The sequence below is a fragment of the Mytilus trossulus genome, chromosome 6 (assembly GCF_036588685.1).
Source record: "Mytilus trossulus isolate FHL-02 chromosome 6, PNRI_Mtr1.1.1.hap1, whole genome shotgun sequence".
Taxonomy (NCBI): Eukaryota; Metazoa; Mollusca; class Bivalvia; order Mytilida; family Mytilidae; genus Mytilus; species Mytilus trossulus.
The window spans coordinates 32,260,207-32,281,020 of NC_086378.1; the positions used below are offsets into that span (position 1 = coordinate 32,260,207).

The following is a 20,814-nucleotide window of genomic DNA, read 5'->3' on the forward strand; positions in this document are numbered from 1 at the left end:
AGGTCGTTTTGTTTACCCGCGAAATTCGTATTATGGCGTCTACTGGCAGTAATAGAAACTGACTACCATCTGAACAATGAGTGTTTTCTCTGCTTCTTATGTTCAAGCATAGATAGTCATTATCCCATTAAAACCTGACGGTAGAGTGCCTACCTGTAAGTATAGGTCTCTATACACCAAGACTTGCTCTTCGGTTGCCTCTGAGAAGTCGCCTTACCAATGTACGAGCACTAACACTACCACCTGGAGAAACAGTGTATTTGTAAACGCGCAGATGACCTTTGATAAGAGGTTGCTTGACTGCTTTATCGGAGTTCAATCTTTTAATCCGTAATGGATTTTCTTAGGGTATGTTGAAGGTAGTTCATAACACCAAACATTAATATTTTTTCGCAGTAGTTATAAAAATATTGCCAGTTATATTTCGGTGGTGCTTAACTTTTGGCGGACTGTATACATAATTTGGTCTCTTCTATGCGGTTTTGTAGATTGATTGTTGATAAGTTAACGCCCAGTTGCAAATATTTCATGAATGTTAAGGACGAGAACGAAGTGATATATGCAATAGGAGGTTCGTTATAGAGACCATCTGGAATGTAGGGTAGGGAAATTTGGAATGCCACTGGAAAATGAGGATTTATTGGAAAGACAAGTTTGCCTTGTAACAAGCAACATACGAACCCACCCAACAGCTGTTACAAGGGTTCTCAACATGCAGATAGCGTTGCATTCCCAATAAGGCATTGTATTTAACGTCCCCATTCTGACATGACGTGACTATGTACTTGTACATCCCGCACAACCGAAACAGAGACCATACTTTGGCAAGTACTTTATTGTCAGTCGGAAGAAGACATTATTGACCAAAGTTCTATTCCTCAGTCACCCATGGGGTATGGTTATGTAGAGAAAATGAAAATAACACTATTAATTCTATCTGTCTGAAGCTCTTTTATTGGTTAACCTTCATCCGGAGGGTCATACCCAAATATTCGAAAGCCATTGATACATAAGTTCTCAATACGTGAACAGCTTTATGATCAAAAGAGATACTATTAAAGTAAACCTTAAAAAAAACCCAAAATGTTGCAAGCAAATGGTGTATACAAAGAGGATCTGTGGAATCAATAAATGTGAAGGTTCTCTCTTCCATATTGAATTCTTATGCTTGGGGAAGTTTTATTAAGCAGGTAGCAGTTTATCGAGGTTCAAATTGTAAATCGAATAGGAAGAGACCCCCCCCTCTAAAAAAAACCAAAACCAAACCAACAGAAACCGAAGGAACGCTTGAACTCCTAATGGTGGAAGACCGGGTGTGTCGACAGAGTTAGCGTTTCCTGCTAAGCATTTATCACCCGTCATGTGCATTCATACTTTGTAAAAGAGGGACAGTCACACTCATAAATCGAAATTAAACTGACAACGCCATGGCTAAAAATGAAAAAGGCAATCAGACAAACAAAAGTACACATGACACAACATAGAAAACTAAACAATAAGCAACACGAACCAAACCAAAAACTAGGGGTGATCTCAGGTGCTCCAGAAGGGTAAGCAGATCCTGTTGCTCATGTTATGGTACCGTTGATTTTATTATAACAAATCCGGAAAATAGTATAATTAAGTTGGTCACATTCATGAAAGGGAAGGGGATTGTTACGACGTAAGGCACATATCCGATATCATTTGTGAAACGGTTATTCCATAACGGTCAACTAACTCGTGATGACGTCCGTAAAATTTACGAAGGGATGATTTCAACTTTACCAATTGGAACTCCTGGTTTAATAGCTTCCTTGTGTAAAACGTTTTGTGACTGGTTCCTAAAGTTTTCTTGTTTCTCGTTTTATGTAGATAAGACAAACTAGTTTGTTTTCCTGATTGAATGGTTTTACAGTAGTCCTTTTGGGGTCCATAATAGCTTGCTGTTCGGTGTGAATCAATGCTCCGTGTTAAAGATCGTGCTTTGAACACTAATGGTTAACTTTTACAAATTGTGAGTTGGATGGACATTTGTTTCATTGGCATTCATACCACATCCTCTTATATCTTTTTAAATGACATGCTTATAATAATTTACCTTGTACTTTTATAATCAATGGTTGTTTCAATCAATAAATAAAACATGACTGAAAACGCATATTATATTTGACACTCTGCAACATAGGTTAAACCACTATATCAAACAGATTTTAATTCTTCTAAATGTATCCGTTTATATTCCCTTTTTCAAAAAAATCATTAAAATACATACTTCATGGTAAAATCTATATCTCTTTATAAGTATTTAGTATATATGTTTCAGGTAAATCATGTACTTATGGTGTAAAGATGATGAATTTGTTGTTCAGTATAATAATTGAAAAAAAAAATAGTCTGAAATTTATGGTTAACCTTGCAGATATAAATTTGCATTCATTGTAGTTAAGATATTTTGGAGACATTACATCTGTTAAATCATTATTCGTTTATTTTAAGTTTAAACACATTTTATTTGCATATTAAACACAAATTGAATTAGACAAAAGTTAAACAGACTTATGGAGTATTCTCCATTTAACATATTTAACAGTACAATATAATAGCATATAACATGCATATTAAATATCATTTCAACATATTAGTATAAATTGGACAGAAATCAGTCGTTCATTTCGCATGTTTAATCAAGAAATGATTATGGTAAGGTTATACTTGGGTTAAATTATGTGTCCAATAATTGTGTTAAAATATAATTAAAGTTCAACCGATGAAACTTAAAACGGACGCTTTATTCAGCTCAAGGACAATTTTATTGTTCTCAATAAAAAAAAGATGTTAGTTAACCAAATAATTGGTGACTCAAAATAACACGTCTCATTTACATGGAAGTGGAAAACGTTATTTTAAACTATAGTGGCTTTGTCCTTTGTCAAATAATGCTGAGTCCAGTTTTCTTTCAAAAAGGTCAATGTGACGGGTTTATTTGTCACGGACAAACTATAAGTGGCGTCATCTGAAATACGACGAATTCTAGTTCAAGCATACTTGTTTGAGTCCTGTAAATAGTTCAAAATGTTCATTAATGTCATTTGTATAATTCAAGTAATCCGGATTTTTTTCCAATAACTGGCTATTTGAAATGGACTTGTTCTGTTTCCCTCCACCATCAAAAACTGACTTCAACGAAATAACACAATATTGGTAACAAAAGTGGCGTTAAACACCATTCATTTAATCAATACTTGACTACACACAACAGCACAATCTGTTTTCCCGTTGCTTTGTCTTTTTATTTTTGTAGTAGTATTAGCATTTTATATGGCATGGTAGTCAAAAAGGCGCTTTAAATGCAGACATTAGAACAGAATTATAAAATACCAAATTTAATTTGATGCACCATATGCACATTTCGAAAATTCATTTCTCCTCAGTGATAATTTTTTTTTATCATCAATTTCAATAAAAGATCCGTTATTAACAAAAACACACCAATAGAATGTCAAGCCAAGCTGTGCCTCGGCGAGAAATTTTGGAAGTCTGACAAATCTCGATAAACGATATTTTGTCACTATTTTGAAATCAATCCAAGGATACATGTATGTGTCATCAGACTTCTTGCTATTTATTGTAACGAACAGCTGTGGGGGAAATGACAAAAACTGTAATTCGTACAATGTCATGTGGTTGCACTTGTTTGAAGGACATAATATTATGTAACTATCTTAATACAGAAACACTCAAATTTTATATTAAAAAAGAGTAATTTATGAGAGGAAAATGGCTATCAATTTAACGGATTACGTGACAGCTCAAAAATAAACCAGTCATGTGTGGGTTTTTTTAAATACTCTGATCAAGCAGATGACCTCCTAAAAATATACTGAATCTAGAATTTCCCCATACCTTATGTAGTGTTTAATATTGTGTGTATGTTCGATTGATAACGTTGAAAAAAACTACTAGTAAATAAAAAAGATTGCTGCAGTTTGCGCGAGAAAAAAAAATTCTGCTTCTGACAAAAAAAAACACAACCCCCCCCCCCCCCCCCCTTTTGAAGTAATATGGTTGACCAGAAAGAAAGATGGTGATGTACAACATAAAATTAACTGAGCAAAAAAGGGCGTAACTTTACCATTTGGAACTCTTAGTTTAATAGTTTTCTTGTAAGTAGGAAATCATGAAAAGAAATACAAGCCCGGAAATATCATAGCAATAGAAATTTCATAACTGGGAAGCTAAAATCATCTTTTGTCGTAAAGTCTTGTTTTCAACCGACTCTCATTGTCAATTTCTAGATGAAAGCCACAATCTGAGTCAGAATCAACTACATCTGTTGCATCCTTTATCTGTAGCTCGATGGGATAAATGCGTTCAATATAGTCACAAAATTTTGAATTATTTAGTGAGAGAACATCATCTATATAGCGGATAGTAAAGTTAAAGGACATTGCTATCCTCTTTATCTTTCATCCTACGAAGTTCTTGTATGAAGTCAGTCTCATATTAATAAAGAGACAAGTCGTCAAGAAGAGGGGCGCAATTGTTTTATATTGGAATGCCGACAGTCTGTTGAAAAACAGGTCCTTCAAACGTACCAAATATGTTGTCAATCAAGAAATCAAGCATCTTGATAATGTCAGTTTCAGAGATTGTTTTGTTTGATTCAGAGTGATTCTTTACGAAGTAGGATTTATCCCTCCCCAAGACAAGATACTTGTTTCTACGTTTGTCATTTTTTTTATGAAATAAAGCAATACCAAGTTTTTCAATATTTCTCTTAGTTTGAAATGGGGAATACTTGTGTAAAGTGTAGAAAAGTTAAAAGTTTTAATACTAGGAGCAAAATGAGAGTCTCAGATTGTATATACTGTAAAAGATCTTTGGAATTTTAAAATATCCACATTTGATTCTCGCCACCTCTAGAAAAGGCAGTATCACAATAACTTTGAAGCCCGGCTTTGATTGCTGATATCCAGGATTTCCTATTTGATAAGTGTCGTCAGGGTATATGTTGAGTGTCCAAGTGAATTGAAAATAACTAATTCATTTATCAAGAAGTTTCTGAAATGAGATTTACACACAAAAACGATGTTGTTTCTGGCTTTATCTGCGGGGAGAACAACATATCTGTCATGGAGGTAGAACAAGTGGTTTGCAACATTTGGGTCTCTAACGATTGACGTAGTATGGGTATTGATAGACCCATTTAGTGTCTTAATTCTGATTTGTATCAACAACTTCACAGCTTTAATCCATTCGGAAAGAAATATGTACGGTTTTTTTCTCATGTTTAGCCCATTGCCTGGTATAATAAGTGAATCAGTATTTCGAAGTTGTATTTCCAATTGATGGATTAAGGCTCACGATATTTCGAGATCAAGACATGAGAAGAGGCAAAACGACAGGCAACAGTGAAAGGTGTTGGTAGTGGCCACCAATTGTGCAAATACGCACGAAGAGGATTAATAAAATCAACGGTACCAATTTTGTTGCACCAGATGCGCATTTCGACAATACATGTCTCTTCAGTGATGCTCGTGGCCAAAATATTTGAAATCCAAAGCTTATATAAAAGATGAAGAGCTATAATCCAAAAGGTCCAAAAAGTATAGCCAAATTCGTGAAAGAAATCAGAGCTTTGCATGAGGGAGATACATTCCTTAATTTATAATAATTTTTAATATTTTGTAACAGCATATTTTAATAACACAAAAAATCCGTACTTTCATGGCAGAACCGAAGTACTGGCTACTTGGCTGGTGATACCCTCGGGGACTAATAGCCCACCACCATATTAAGTTAGTTGTACGAAATCTTTTAAAAGGATATAAATGAAATAGGAATGAAAAATAACTCGCATAATCTAGGGCAAGACGATTCTCACATTGCTCTACTTATTAAATGTTGTAGTGTCTAACAAGTTCTAAAATACATGAGGAAGACACGAATTCTGAACGTGGTTGACATTTGAAAAATCATTTAGTTGACTAGAAATAGAGGCAACAATAGTATAACGATGTTCAAAAGTCAATAGAGAAAAAACAAATCTATGTTACAACCTAAAAACGAATCACATCAACTACAAAAGGAAAATAACTGAACAACAGAAACACTGAACTGCAACAAAACAAACATCAACATACATTGAAATGAATGTGGCACAGAGGGCACGGATCTGTTTCAATTGTTGTAGCCTTAAAAAAAATCATTCTCTTTTCTTCTTTAACCCATAATTTGTGCAAATCATGAACATCACGACGAGTGCTAGATGTGGATTAGGGTTTGCTTTAAATTCCGAAACACATAAGGTCAGCCACAGTTTTCTGCTGGGTTAGTGTTAAGTCTTCAGTTTTCTATATGAAGTGTTACATTGTAAGTAGGTTTGTTTGTATTTTTGATTTTGCCATGGTTATATTTTTGGTTTGTCCACTTTCCTTAGTGAATTTGTTCTGGAAACTAAAGTTCAAATAGTTAATACAAGATTTAAACAAATACACGTATTGAAATTATGAATATATTTACCAGACGGACCACTGTGTTCTTTTGTCAATTTGATTCCTCAAGGATCCACCATTCTTGTCAATTTGATTTTTATAGTTCGTTCGATTGCTGTACTGTTACACTATTGTCCCAGGTTAGAGGGGATTGGGATCCCGCTAACATGTTTATACCTGCCACATGCTGTTTTGTATGTATGAGCCTGTCCCAAGTCAGGAGCCTGTAATTCATAAGTTGTCGTTTGTTTGTTACATATTTGTTTTCCCGTTAATTTTTTGTATATAAATTAGGCCGTTAGTTTTCTCGTTCGAACTGTTTTACATTGTCATTTCGGGGCCTTTTATAGCTGACTGCGGTATGGGCTTTGCTAATTGTTGAAGGCCGTACGGTGACCTACAGTTGTTAATTTCTGTATCATTTTTGTCACTCTTGGAGAGTTGTCACATTGGCAATCATACCACATCTTCTTTTTAATATATACCCTTCCATCACTGGTTTAATGCTATCAAGTTATACAATAATTCTGACTAAGAATATTTACCTGTCTTTACATGAAAAAAAACCGTTTTATTAGAGAAAATTATGTTGCAAATGTATTCCCCTCAAACCTTAAGTCAATTGTTAAGTCGAAAACATGAAGGCTGAAGAGCATTTAATTTACCTCAAAATGACAAAAATACTAAACTTTGAGTAAATTTCAAATCAGAAAGTCCCTAATCAAATGGCAAAATCATTAACTCAAACACAACAAACGAATGGATAACAACTGTCATATTCCTCACTTGATACAGGCATGTTCTACTGCGGAAAATGGTGGAATAACCCTGTTTTTATAGCATGCTAAACCTCTCACTTGTATGACAGTCATAAAATTCTATTAGGCATATAGACAATGCACAATATCAAAAATGAAGGACACACATTTACAATAGCACATAACTGGACGTACAAGTACCGATCCACGTCAAATGAATTAGACATCATCTCAGTACCATAATCTTATGACAAACGAGACGATTTTGAAATTATCCCCCCCACCTTTCCTCAAAACCACCACCTCAGTAGCAATATTACAACTTCACCTGCACATGGAATACATATTAAAGTAATTTGCAAACTTTTTTTGGAATTCAAGAGATTGCAGCTGCTACCCAGACTCTTCAAACCTTTTTAGAATTTTGGATTCTCAATGCTCTTCAACTTTTCAACTTTGTACTTGTTTGGCTTTATATTGATATGAGCGTAACTGATGAGTCTTATGTAAACGAAACGCGCGTCTGGCGTACTAAATTATAATCCTGGTACTTTTGAAAATTATTTACATCACTAGGTCAATACCACCGCTGGTGGACGTTTCGTCCCCGAGGGTATCACCAGCCTAGTAGTCAACATTTCGGTGTTGACATGAATATCAATAATGTGGTAATTTTATAAATTTCCTGTTTACAAAACTTTGATTTTTTCAAAAACTAAGGATTTTCTTATCCCAGGCATAGATAAACTTAGCCGTATTTGGCACAACTTTTTGGAATTCTGGATCCTCAATGCTCTTTTAACTGTGTGCTTGTTTGGTTTTATAAACATTTTGTTATGAGCGTCACTGATGAGTCTTATGTAGACGGAACGCGCGTTTGGCGTACTAAATTATAATCCTGGTACTGTTGGTAACTAGTTACGAGTACACGAGTAGAAAGTTCATCGGAAGGTACCAAGACCTTGTTAATAAATATTTCGTATAAGCTTTACAAATAGTACACCTTGGTCTTGAAGTAAAGATTCCGGGTACTGTAATTTTTTTATCATTTAAATAATGTGTTATAGTATTCTTTTATTTTATATTAATTTTTTTCTTTATGAAATTTACTTCTTATTTGTTTTTTAGAAATTTACTTTATTCGTTGTTTTCATGAAAAGAACTTAACTGCAGTTTAGTCTGTTCTTTGTGATATCCATTTGACGTGGTTCTATTCTTTTACATCTCGTCATTGTATTATTGCAACATTGTTGTGTTCTTGTCTTTCGATTTAGTTTATGTACTTTGTCTATATGACTTTTTGTGGCTCTGGATTTGTACATCCCCGTCATTGTGCTGTGGTGGGGGTATTGTATTCTTGTATTTCGTATTTGCCTAATATGTCAATAATGTTTTTTTTGTGTTATTTTTTGTTACATATTATTTATAGGGTTACCCTATTTTTGACATTTTAACCTATTATACCTTTTTGTTTTGTTCACACATCGTTGTTAATACAATATAATTTTCTTCGACTGTCATACAAGTGCTAGCTATAAAACCAGGTTTAATCCACCATTTTCTACATACGAAAATGTCTGTACCAAGTCAGGAATATCAAGTCGTTAAACGTGTTTGAACTTTTGATTTTGCCATTTGACTACCCTCGGAATTCGGTATTTTTGAAATTTTACTTTTTCCACAAAATAGACAAATAAACGAATACTGTACCACGTTATTAAAATGGTAACCAGCGTCAGTACCTACAATTGATACTTCAAATCCATTGTGTATATTTGTGAAATTGATACAGAACTTCATTAACGAGGTCTTGATATCTTCCGATGAACATCTTTTTGATGTTCTCCCATTTATTTGTATTGTAGTCCGTAAAGTTATTTTGTCATTTTAATGTTATATTTAATATTGCCATTAAAGAGGGATGTTTGGTATGTCACAAAACCAGGTTAAACTCGCCATTTTTTCTTAAAATGTCCTGTACAATGTAAGGAAAACAGCCATAGTTATATGTTTCTGAACATGCGTGTTACATTTTAGTTTTGTGTTTCTGTTGTGTCGTAGTTCTCCTCTAATATTTGATTTCCCTCAATTTTAGTTTGTAACCCGGATATGTTTTTTTTTCTCCATCGATTTATAAATTTTGAACAGCGGTATACTACTGTTGCCTTTATTTTACCCCTGGTTCATGAACTTTCTACCCAGACACTGGAGACGTTTTACAAAGTCTGAGTAGCAGCTGCAATCTCTTGAATACCGAATAAGTTGGGAAGTTTATATCCCATATGCAAGTGAAGTTGGTATATTGCTACTAAGGTGTGGAAAATTGATAATTTAAATTCGTCTCGTTTGTTATCGATTTTGGTACTAAGATAACCGCCTATGTCAAATGCGAGGTATAAGTCTAAACATGAGGCTGAGGAAGCCGTGTCTATTGTTTCTATATTTTTTAGTTCTATGCAACATTTGTTCATTTAAAGGATATTAACCATAACATTTGTAAAATTTCACATATGTTTGTCTTCCGATTTCTGTAGTCTCAATAAGGGATAAAGAAGTAAAATATTTTTTGGCTGCGCTGGGAATGGTCTAGCGATATCCACTGATATATAACAGCATTTTTATGGATTGGTTATTTCACTGACGTCCATCGAAATAGTTGAAGCATTTTCACAACGAGAACAAACTTACCAAAAAATCTTTAGGGTGGTTCGGTCATGTTGATCGGCAAATATTGAGGGACCTTCGACAACTAACGCGAAATAAGGGAATTTTGAATAGAAGCAGCCATTTTAAGTGCCCAACCAAATGTTGTTGAAAGCCTAGTTTAATGGTTAAAGAGTGTGTCACTTTTAACTCCAAAGACCTCGGTTAAATTAACGTCCCTTTTTCAACCTGACGTGGCTGCGTATTTATGTATTCTGTTACGCCGTTCCTCAAATTATGTAGTTAGTTTGATTATATTCTTAATATGTTTATGTGTTCCAGTCTAGGAGGAGGATTTACCTTTAACCTTGTAAGAACGTTAAAACATCTCATCATCGCTACCTTTCCCTCTCTCACACGTATCCGTTACAGGAAAACTGCAAGGTCATTACGATCACGAGGAACATTACGTTGAGACGTCATCTTGGACACAATTTGTGGCTAACCACAGAGTTAGTTAATTATATAACATTGTATTTAAAACAATCAAATTGCCTTTCGTACAATTGAACCTTTTCTCCTTGAAATACTGGAAATTTAACCGTTCTTGAAAGTACAACATTCAACCGACTGCAATTAATTATTATGGACATTTCATACTCTAGAAACATTAACTCAACACATTGTAAAATTGTATTTTATTTGTTTTTCAGCTCTTTACCATTTGTTAAATTTGTTTTGAGAATAAATTATCAGCACCCGATAGTCTTGTTGCTTGAGCCCATTCGTCGGTTAAAATTGATGGTCAGGTCATTACATTATGCATCCCGCACATCCAAACGAACGGCCTTATTTATCGTGAGACCTTAACCACATTATACATTATGACTTGTGTTAGACCTTTCAAAAAGAAACCCAAAACAACTTGTTGTTTTTACTGTTGCTCGTCATTTTAGTATAGCGTAATAGATTTTTAAAAATCGTACACTAAGCCAACTGTCACGTGCTGATGACACAAACACATGACATTCACCGAAATAATCGTTAAAATCCAAAGTCCTAGTAGCAAACCTACTGTATGTATTTATGTGAAACAGTTCAAAAATACAAAACAGAATGCATATGAACTATACAGTCGAAAAAGAACGACTTAAATTGAACCATAGACTACTACAGCTGCCACCAGATGATGGCAAAATCTCGCGTGATCGATGACCCAAAGGTGAACTAGAAAAGTAGGACATGCATTGCATTTGTTTGACTGGTCATTTGGGAAATCGAATCAGTCACTTCTGGCAGCACTTCATTATATCCATCATCCAGAATCATCTCAATAATTATGATGTCCCTCCACAAAGAATATTAACATGTGTGTACGGCTCACAAAATGGTTAGGAGACAACAACTACTTAAATGAAGAGCGAAACGGTTTTCGGAAAGGTCGAAGTTGCGAAGAACACATTCATTCACTCTACGAAACTTTGAAAGACAGGAAAATTGCACGGAAATCAACTTTTGCATGCTTCATTGAAAGGGGAAAAAAACATTCGACACAGTCAATCGAACATTATTATGGTTTAAGTTGCGAAAAATTGGAATACAGGTTTCTTAGTGCTGTACAATCCCTCTATGATAACGTCGAATGGTCCGTGTGAATGATGATCTGACTCCATTGTTTGATGTCACGAGTGGCGTAAAACAGGGATGTATTTTATCACCATCATTATTTTCGATATACATTAACGACCTTGCGGAACGTATTAACGCCGTAAATTGTTGAGTACCAATAGACGACTGCCAGGTGAGTATACTACAGTACGCAGATGACATCAAATTACTTGAGCCGAATGAACCCTGTTTACAGAAAATGCTTGATATTGTAACGGAATGGTGTGAAGCCTGGAAATTGTCGATAAACGATAGTAAGACGAAGACAGTTCACTTGCGACCACCTTCAATAGACATTTCGCAAAGTACGTTTACATGTGGTGAACATACTTTACTTTTTACCGACTCGTACAAATACCTTGGTTTATGGTTTGATGAACACTTAACATTCCAGAAAATGCAAAAGAGCTATCTAAAGACGCCAGCCGTGCTCTTGGTGCATCATGTGGAATAGTAATAAGAGCTGGAGGTATGACCAATATGATTCTGTGTTTACTAAATTATACAACACAATGGTAGAACCAGTTCTTCTATACGGAAGTGGTGTTTGGGGATATAAGGACTATAGTTGCATCTCATCCGTTCAAACACGAGCATGTAAATTCATTCTGAATGTTCGAAAACACACTTCAAATCTCTATCTACAAGAGGTGACATGGGTTGGACATCATGTAAAATTAAACTGCAGAAATCGTGTCTTCGGCTATTGTGCAAACTTTACAGACTTGAAAACAATCGACTCCCAAGTAAAGTTTGGCGTTGGGCGGCACGACGACGAAAAGATGGACATTCGAGGTCAACAAACTTGTGACTAATCTTGACATATGTGGTCTTATAAGGGACACATCTTTATCCACAAAATGCGTTATGAAAATAATTAATGAAAAGCTAGAACAATAGGACAATCATCAATGGTGTGAAGACATTTTCAACGACCGTGGTACATTAAACGGAAACAAACTCCGTACATACAGATTATACAAACAAACAGTAAACGTTGAGTCATATGTAAAAATGAACAGTCCACTTAGTCAAAAGAGATATATGGCTTTGTTTCGAGCCGGCTCGTTACCTCTGGCCTTGGAGACAGGTCGCTACTCCAGGCCGCAAGTTCCAATTGAAGATAGACTTTGTATATATAGTGATCTCGGACATGTAGAGACTGAGAAACATTTTCTGATGGAAGGCCCTTTATATGCAAATATACGATATGATTTATTTTGTGAATGTAATTATTTAATTGAGAATTTTGAAACCATGCATATGGACGATAAGTTTATATTTATAATGAAATCTGAGCAAATTCAGATATGTTTATGTAATATTTTGCAGAAATGTTTAATGAGAAGGAAATTATTTCCAATTGATTGAAGAGGTATGTATTATTGTTTTTTATAGCCTAGTTTTTTGTCTTAGTTTTAAACATTAAGCATATTTGTTTTTCTCAAATCTTTAAAATAAGGTATTTTTATTTATTGGGATTAATATATTTTATTATATTTATTTCTATTTTAGAAGACAATTGATAACTTTTTAATAAGAACTCTTATAGTGTTTTTCATATAATTAGTATTAACATTTTATATTTATACAAATAGTTTTTTTGAAAGTGATTTTGAAAAAGTAATTTATTAGAATTTTAATATTTTACAAATTTAACATGCAGTTTATTGTAAATATGTACATGTATGTTTTTAAAGTGTCTCATAAGTCAAATGTTTGGCTGGGCATTGATTGCATTTTAAAGATGTTACTTAATTTACTTGTATATATGTACTGAATCAATCGATGTGTGACACTCAAATAAAATATATATTACTATTGATTTTTTTTATGATATTCAATAAGTGCATATATTATATTCGAGGACTGTCTCCGTCGATTTCTGTTATTTTTCTGTACATGTAGCAGTTTATTGAATACTTCATGTTAACCTTTAGTTGTGTTTTAGTTAACTTTTTTTACACAAATAAGGCTGCTAGTTTTCTCGTTTGGATTGTTTTACATTGTCATTTCGGGGCCTTTTTTAGCTGACTATGCGGTATGGGCTTTGTTCATTGCTTAAGTCGTACTGTGATCTATAAATGTTAATTTCTGTGTCATTTTGGGTCTTCTGGAGAGTTGTCTCATTAGCATTCATACCACATCTTTTTAGCTCACCTGGCCCGAAGGGCCAAGTGAGCTTTTCCCATCACTTTGCGTCCGGCGTCCGTCGTCGTCCGTCGTCCGGCGTCCGTCGTCGTTGTTAACTTTAACAAAAATCTTCTCCTCTGAAACTACTGGGCCAAATTGAACCAAACTTGGCCACAATCATCATTGGGGTATCTAGTTTAAAAAATGTGTGGCGTGACCCGGTCAACCAACCAAGATGGCCGCCACGGCTAAAAATAGAACATAGGGGTAAAATGCAGTTTTTGGCTTATAACTCAAAAACCAAAGCATTTAGAGGAAATCTGACATGGGGTAAAAATGTTTATCAGGTCAAGATCTATCTGCCCTGAAATTTTCAGATGAATCGGTCAACCCGTTGTTGGGTTGCTGCCCCTGAATTGGTAATTTTGTGGAAATTTTGCAGTTTTTGGTTATTATCTTGAATATTATTATAGATAGAGATAAACTGTAAACAGCAATAATGTTTAGCAAAGTAGGATTTACAAATAAGTCAACATGACCGAAATGGTCAGTTGACCCGTTTAGGAGTTATTGCCCTTTATAGTCAATTTTTAACCATTTTTCGTAAATCTTTGTTATCTTTTACAAAAATCTTCTCCTCTGAAACTACTGGGCCAAATTAATCCAGACTTGGCAATAATCATCTTTGGGGTATTTAGTTTTAAAAATGTGTCCGGTGACCCGACTATCAAATCAAGATGGCCGCCACAGCTAAAAATAGAACATAGGGGTAAAATGCAGTTTTTGGATTATAACTCAAAAACCAAAGCATTTAGAGGAAATCGGACATGGGGTAAAAATGTTTATCAGGTCAAGATCTATCTGCCCTGAAATTTTCAGATGAATCGGTCAACCCGTTGTTGGGTTGCTGCCCCTGAATTGGTAATTTTGTGGAAATTTTGCAGTTTTTGGTTATTATCTTGAATATTATTATAGATAGAGATAAACTGTAAACAGCAATAATGTTAAGCAAAGTAGGATTTACAAATAAGTCAACATGACCGAAATGGTCAGTTGACCCGTTTAGGAGTTATTGCCCTTTATAGTCAATTTTTAACCATTTTTCGTAAATCTTTGTTATCTTTTACAAAAATCTTCTCCTCTGAAACTACTGGGCCAAATTAATCCAGACTTGGCAATAATCATCTTTGGGGTATTTAGTTTTAAAAATGTGTCCGGTGACCCGACTATCAAATCAAGATGGCCGCCACAGCTAAAAATAGAACATAGGGGTAAAATGCAGTTTTTGGCTTATAACTCAAAAACCAAAGCATTTAGAGCAAATCCAACACGTGGTAAAATTATTAATCAGATCAAGATCTATCTGCCCTATAATTTTCAGATGAATCTGACAACCCATTGTTGGGTTGCTGCCCCTAAATCGGTAATTTTAAGGAAATTTTGCTGTTTTTGGTTATCTTAAATTTTATTATAGATAGAGATAAACTGTAAACAGCAATTATGTTCAGCAAAGTAAGATTTACAAATAAGTCGACATGACCGAAATGGTCAATTGACCCCCTAAGGAGTTATTGTCCTTTATAGTCAATTTTTAACAATTTTCATAAAATTTGTAAATTTTTATTAACATTTTCCACTGAAACTACTGGGCCAAGTTCATTATAGATAGAGATAAATGTAAGCAGCAAGACTAGTAAAGTAAGATTTACAAACACATCACCATCACCAAAACACAATTTTGTCATGAATCCATCTGCTTCCTTTCTTTAATATTCACATAGACCAAGGTGAGCGACACAGGCTCTTTGGAGCCTCTAGTTTATATTTGTCCTTTGGTTATTGTTTTATATGCGTATTATCAAAACTTTAGGCTTTTATTTTCAACAACATATAACAGTATGAGTATATAAAAACAATTTCCAGAATACATATTCTACCATATAGTGACCGCCTTCAACAAATGGAAGATTATGTCACAGGAGGAAACTTAAAAGACTTAGATTGAAAAAATGTACATTTAAAAAAAAAAAAACGAAAAATTAAAAAATATAAAAGATTTTGTATAATAAAGTAAGATATTGTTATTGAGTTCATATTGATGCTTTGAAATTAAAGATTTGAAAGAGTCTACTGAAGTGCAATTTACAATGTTATCCGGTAGTTTGTTCCAGTCGGTAATAGTTCTTGGAAAATATGATTCTTTTCTGTTTTGCAGGATGGAATTTGGTAGCTGTTCGAATTAGAATGTCTTGTTTGTCTTTTTTGTGGAATTATTTTATTATTTTTAGGAATTGCAACCTTTTCGTGTTCAATTTTGAAAAGCATTACCAATCTGTAGTCTTTTCTTCTGTCAGAGAGACTGCGCCATTCAAGATGTTGTAACATGTGACCAACGCTTGAGGTGTTTCTGTATTTGTTGGTAACAAAACGCGCAGCCCTTTGACATGAATAGTAAGTTCAAATTTCCTTAAAACACACCCAGTCTGGTGTTTTGCCGTTATACTGAAACCATTTCCTATAAGTCAGAAAGTACATTATAGAGGCTCGTTACACTCAAGATTAACGAGTGTCTACTTATTTAAAGGCTTATTACGCTTGTCATGGTTATTTGACAAGTTGACTTATTTAAGTGACAAGTAGGGGCACACATGTGCCACCATGCATTTATATTCATCAACTGTTCTTGAGATAAGAGGTTTAACAAAGTCTTGAGTCTCTTTTCCTGAATTGACTCTAAATGGTTTCGCTGCGTAGGCCTATCGAGAAAAAAGACCAAAATGACTTCGATATATACTCTTATATTTAATGCGTTTCCCTCGGTTTTAGTTTGTTACCCCGATTTTGTTTTTTGTCCATCGATTTATGAGTATGAACAGCGGTATACTACTGTTGCCTTTATTATTCGACCCAACCATCTTTTTGTTTCTGATTGCTGATTCACTGAAACGCTATCCTTAAATAAGGATAATGGACATTTTTACCTGTTATATCTGTTTTGTTTTGTTCACACATTGTGTCAATATAAAGGAATTGTATTCGACTGCCATACAAATGAGAGGTTGAGCTAGCTATAAAACTAGGTTTAAGCAATCATGTTCTCTAAATAAAATGCCTGTTCCAAGTCAGGAATTTGGCAGTAATTATCCATTCGTTTGATGTATTTGAGCTTTGGATTTTGTCATTTCCTTAATAGGGACTTTCCGATTAGAATTTTTCTCAGAGTACGGTATTTTTGTAATTCTACATTTTACTGTCGTAAATGTTCCTTCCTTAGGAATTTAGAATCAAGCAGCGACAGCGATGTCGACTGCATCATATTTTGTAAATTGTTGTAAATACAAAAAGATATAACACAGAGACAGACATGTTAACTTTAATACTTGATAGCTCACAGATAAACAACATGCATATGCTTTTAGCACTAATATGCAGTGTTTAAAACACAATTTTTTTCGTATAGTATAGTTTATCTACAATAATATCACTTTGTAATAGTGTTTAACAAACAAAATCAACCGTATTTTTAAAATAATATTATGCGTAGTAGGAGTGGTAAAAAAACTAACCTCCGTGTAAATAGAAAGAAGGAATACCATTCTCAATACTTTTAAAACTCAATTGTAAACTATATAAAATGTATATTTAACAATAAAATCAAATATAAATGAAACGTTTCAATTAATGCTGATTCTAATATAACAAACAAATATTCGTGTTAACATTAAAAATAAACAATGCAAAGCACTTCAATAATCTCAAGCACTAAATGTGTAAAATTTAGGACAAACAGGACAAAATAGCACTTTCACATATAAAATGGCACTTTATAAAATTCCACGTTAGGTATAAGTCCCTATACCGAGGCGTATATATATCCTTTTCAGTTCTATTAATTCATCAACAACTTCAGGAAACGTCAACTGTTCCAAGATCTATTAAACAAAATAATGACACTACGTCACAGGCTTTCCTAATATGTTAAAATATATATTCATTGAATGATTATTGGTGTTTAACACCACATTCAGGACTATTGGTTTTGTTTAGGCGGTCAGATTTTATCGGAAGAATAATCGGAGAAAATCACAGACCTTTGGAAGAAAAAATGGCAAACCTAGTCATTTACGGGTCAAACACCCCGTGCGAAAACATATAACAATCTAACAGAAAACAATTATTCAAATATTACAATATACTAAATGCTGTTAACAACATTTATGGAAAATTGATAATGCTTTTGAAAACAAATGTATAGAAGACATACGATAATGTATCTGTAATTGTAGTATTGCAATAGGATTTGTAATGGTATTGCTACTGTTCATCCTTTCATCAAGTCTTTCATTTAAACGATGCTCGGACTGTTCTGTCGCCAAGTGGTACAGGTGGCCTATAGTTGTCTACTATACAGTTACTACCACATCTGAGATTACGTAGCTCATGTAACTAAAAATAAAACATAAAGTCCATGTACAAAATTTATGATACTAAATTTATGATATTACGCAATGAGTTTTTATATAATATATATTTCATCAATAGTATCAAGAATAGTTTGCTTCATTACTTGTATATAAATTAGGCCGTTAGTGTTTTTTTCCTTTGAAATGTTTTGCATTTGTAATTTCGGGGCCTTTTATTGTTGACTTTGCGGTAGAGGATTTGCTCATTGTTAAAGGCCGTACGGTAACATATAGTTGTGTTCTTTTAGTCTTGTTTTGAGCTTTGTGTCATTGGCAATCATATCAAATCTTTGTATTTTTATATTTACGTTCGACATTACGATGTACGGATGCCGTTTTGATCAAACGTTTTCGTTTAAAAGAATCTAGATTACAAAGAACAACACACAGTTTATAAAATACAAGACTTACTAAAATGTTTCATGTAATTTGACTGCATTTGTGTAATTAAAGTGTTAAACATTTAATTATTTAAGTTCACGTATGCCAAAGCTGACATATCAACACGATGTGAATGAGAAAAGTGTCTCTATGATTACTTAAATATCGCCCCTGTGATGAACGGCTTACATTTTTTAATAAGTATCACTTATTTTTTGTGTGTCCCAAGTTGACCCTATTAAGGTTATTCAGGAACATATATATTAGATATTCTGTTCCCAGCGTAAATATATATACATTTGTTTTGCGCACACCATTGCGCAAACAAAATCATATCATACCTGCTCATCAGACATTTCGATTGGTTCTTTAAATACAATCCACGTGACACTTTCATACAAAGGTGGCGTTGTCAGTGATCCTAAATACGTCCAATACTTGGTTGTGTCCGCTGTGGAAAAAATATAGTAATGAATATACTATTTAACATTTATTTACAATTATTTGCTAGGAACATTATGACTTTTTCGAAATCGTAGCAGAATCAACTGACCTTTCTGGGGCATCTAAGTTATTGTGGGGTTTGTGGTGCTCATTTTTAGTGTGTTCTATGTAGTGTTTTATAAACTGTTTTAGTCTTTCGTTTTTTGAGATGGTATGCTCGCTTTGTTGTAAACTTAAATATGATACAATGAATTTGATTGTTCTTTTGATAACTTCTTCCTCTTTAAAAAAAAATTCAGTGTCATACATATAAGACTTACAATTCAATAGAGTTTTCATATCCAGATCCGAAGTCATATGGACTTTTTTGCCTTCATCTCTGACTGCTGCTAATGCAGTATCTGTAAATTCTTTCATTCCAACGTGTTTAGCTCCTGGCTAAAAAGTGAATATATATAAATGTTCACATTCATTTTTTTTGAAAATTTATCATAATATTCATTCCGGAGACGTTCAAAGTCTTATTCTGATCTTGTTTTCTCGGTCTTCAGTAAAAAAAAAATGGTTAATATGATGTTTATATATTAGAATAAAATAAAATTTGATTCGTTTTGTCACTTAAAAAATTCAATATTCTTAACAACCCGAGTATCAACTTCCAACTTGTTTATTGCATAATTTTATTTTCAAAGATTAAGACAAAATTTGAGTTCGATATATGTTAACCTTCTTTCGTTGTATTCTTCTGTTAATATCCACTTAACGTTGCTCGGTACTTGTACATCCCGTCATTTTTGTATTCTTGTATTTCGCTTTTGATAATGTGCTTCGTCTTTTTGCCTTTTGGTTTTCTTTGTTGACATTTTTTTGTAAGTTTTTATAGTGATTAGATTATAACACACTGTTTACTACTGTACCCCTATTTTGGACGTTTATACCTACTATTATGTTTGTTTGTTTTGTTCACACAGCATTTGCAATATAATAAAGATATATGCTACTATCACTAAAGTAAGATATATTTAGCTAGCAAAACATAACCCAACAGATGTAATCCAGCATTTTCTGCTTAAGACGATGCCTTTACGGAATATGACAGTTGTTATCGATTCGTTTGATGTATTTAGCTTTTGATTTTGCCATCTGATTAGGGATTTCTGTTTGGAATGTTCCTCGGTTTTCGGTATTTTTGTTGTTTTACTTACCCTGACGAAGAAGCCAAATACTGCAAGACCATCTGGTTTGTCTGCAGCGGCTCCAAAATTAGGATATTTGGTATTGTAATGTACTAAATGCAGCTGAAAGTAAACCAGAAAAATAATTTTTAATCAGTTATTGTATTGATTGGAATAAACTCATCATAGGAGAGCTTATAGCAATCCGTCTCAAATTAAATGTGTTCCATGTACATTTCAATGTCCTAACAACATTATAAGTGGTTTAGTCGATTCTCTTTTGTGCTATTAATTGATTGATTAGTTTTGATGTTGCATAACATCTTGCTGTATCGGAGAGGCTAGTTTTTTTATTGGCAGAAAAAGCACGCCTGCAAAGAGAAAACCGCCGACCTTTAGAGTCTTTTAAATTGTATTGTCAAACTTAAATATTGATTTGACGATTACCGTGTTCTATACACATTCTTCCTGTTTATGTCCCTCAAACATTTTATATTTTTTGACTTCCAAACCCTTAGGCTACCTGATGATGGTTATTCCAACGTGTTGTGAGTATGCAAATCATATCATTTGTGTTTTTACACATCAATTGCTGTACGAATTTGAATTTCATATAATAGTCTTGGACCTAAACATACATTTTAGCTGAATAATAAAAGTTCAAAATAGAGTC

The 20,814-nt window shown here is 33.8% G+C and overlaps 1 protein-coding gene across 4 annotated transcripts in view; it reads right to left on the reverse strand.

Moving 5' to 3' along the window:
* Positions 1–17,039: 17,039 nt before the first annotated feature.
* Positions 17,040–20,814, reverse strand: part of LOC134721134 (carbonic anhydrase-like) — a 30,992-nt gene continuing 27,217 nt past the window's right edge. For all 4 annotated transcript variants that reach the window (XM_063583906.1, XM_063583907.1, XM_063583909.1 and 1 more), the window contains exons 5-8: positions 20,172–20,264; positions 19,287–19,404; positions 18,864–18,973; positions 17,040–18,124 (exon numbers count right to left, since the gene is read on the reverse strand). In XM_063583906.1, the coding sequence (XP_063439976.1) occupies positions 18,020–18,124; positions 18,864–18,973; positions 19,287–19,404; positions 20,172–20,264 (426 nt within the window). In that variant the 3' untranslated portion in view covers positions 17,040–18,019. The remainder of the gene's footprint in view (positions 18,125–18,863; positions 18,974–19,286; positions 19,405–20,171; positions 20,265–20,814) is intronic.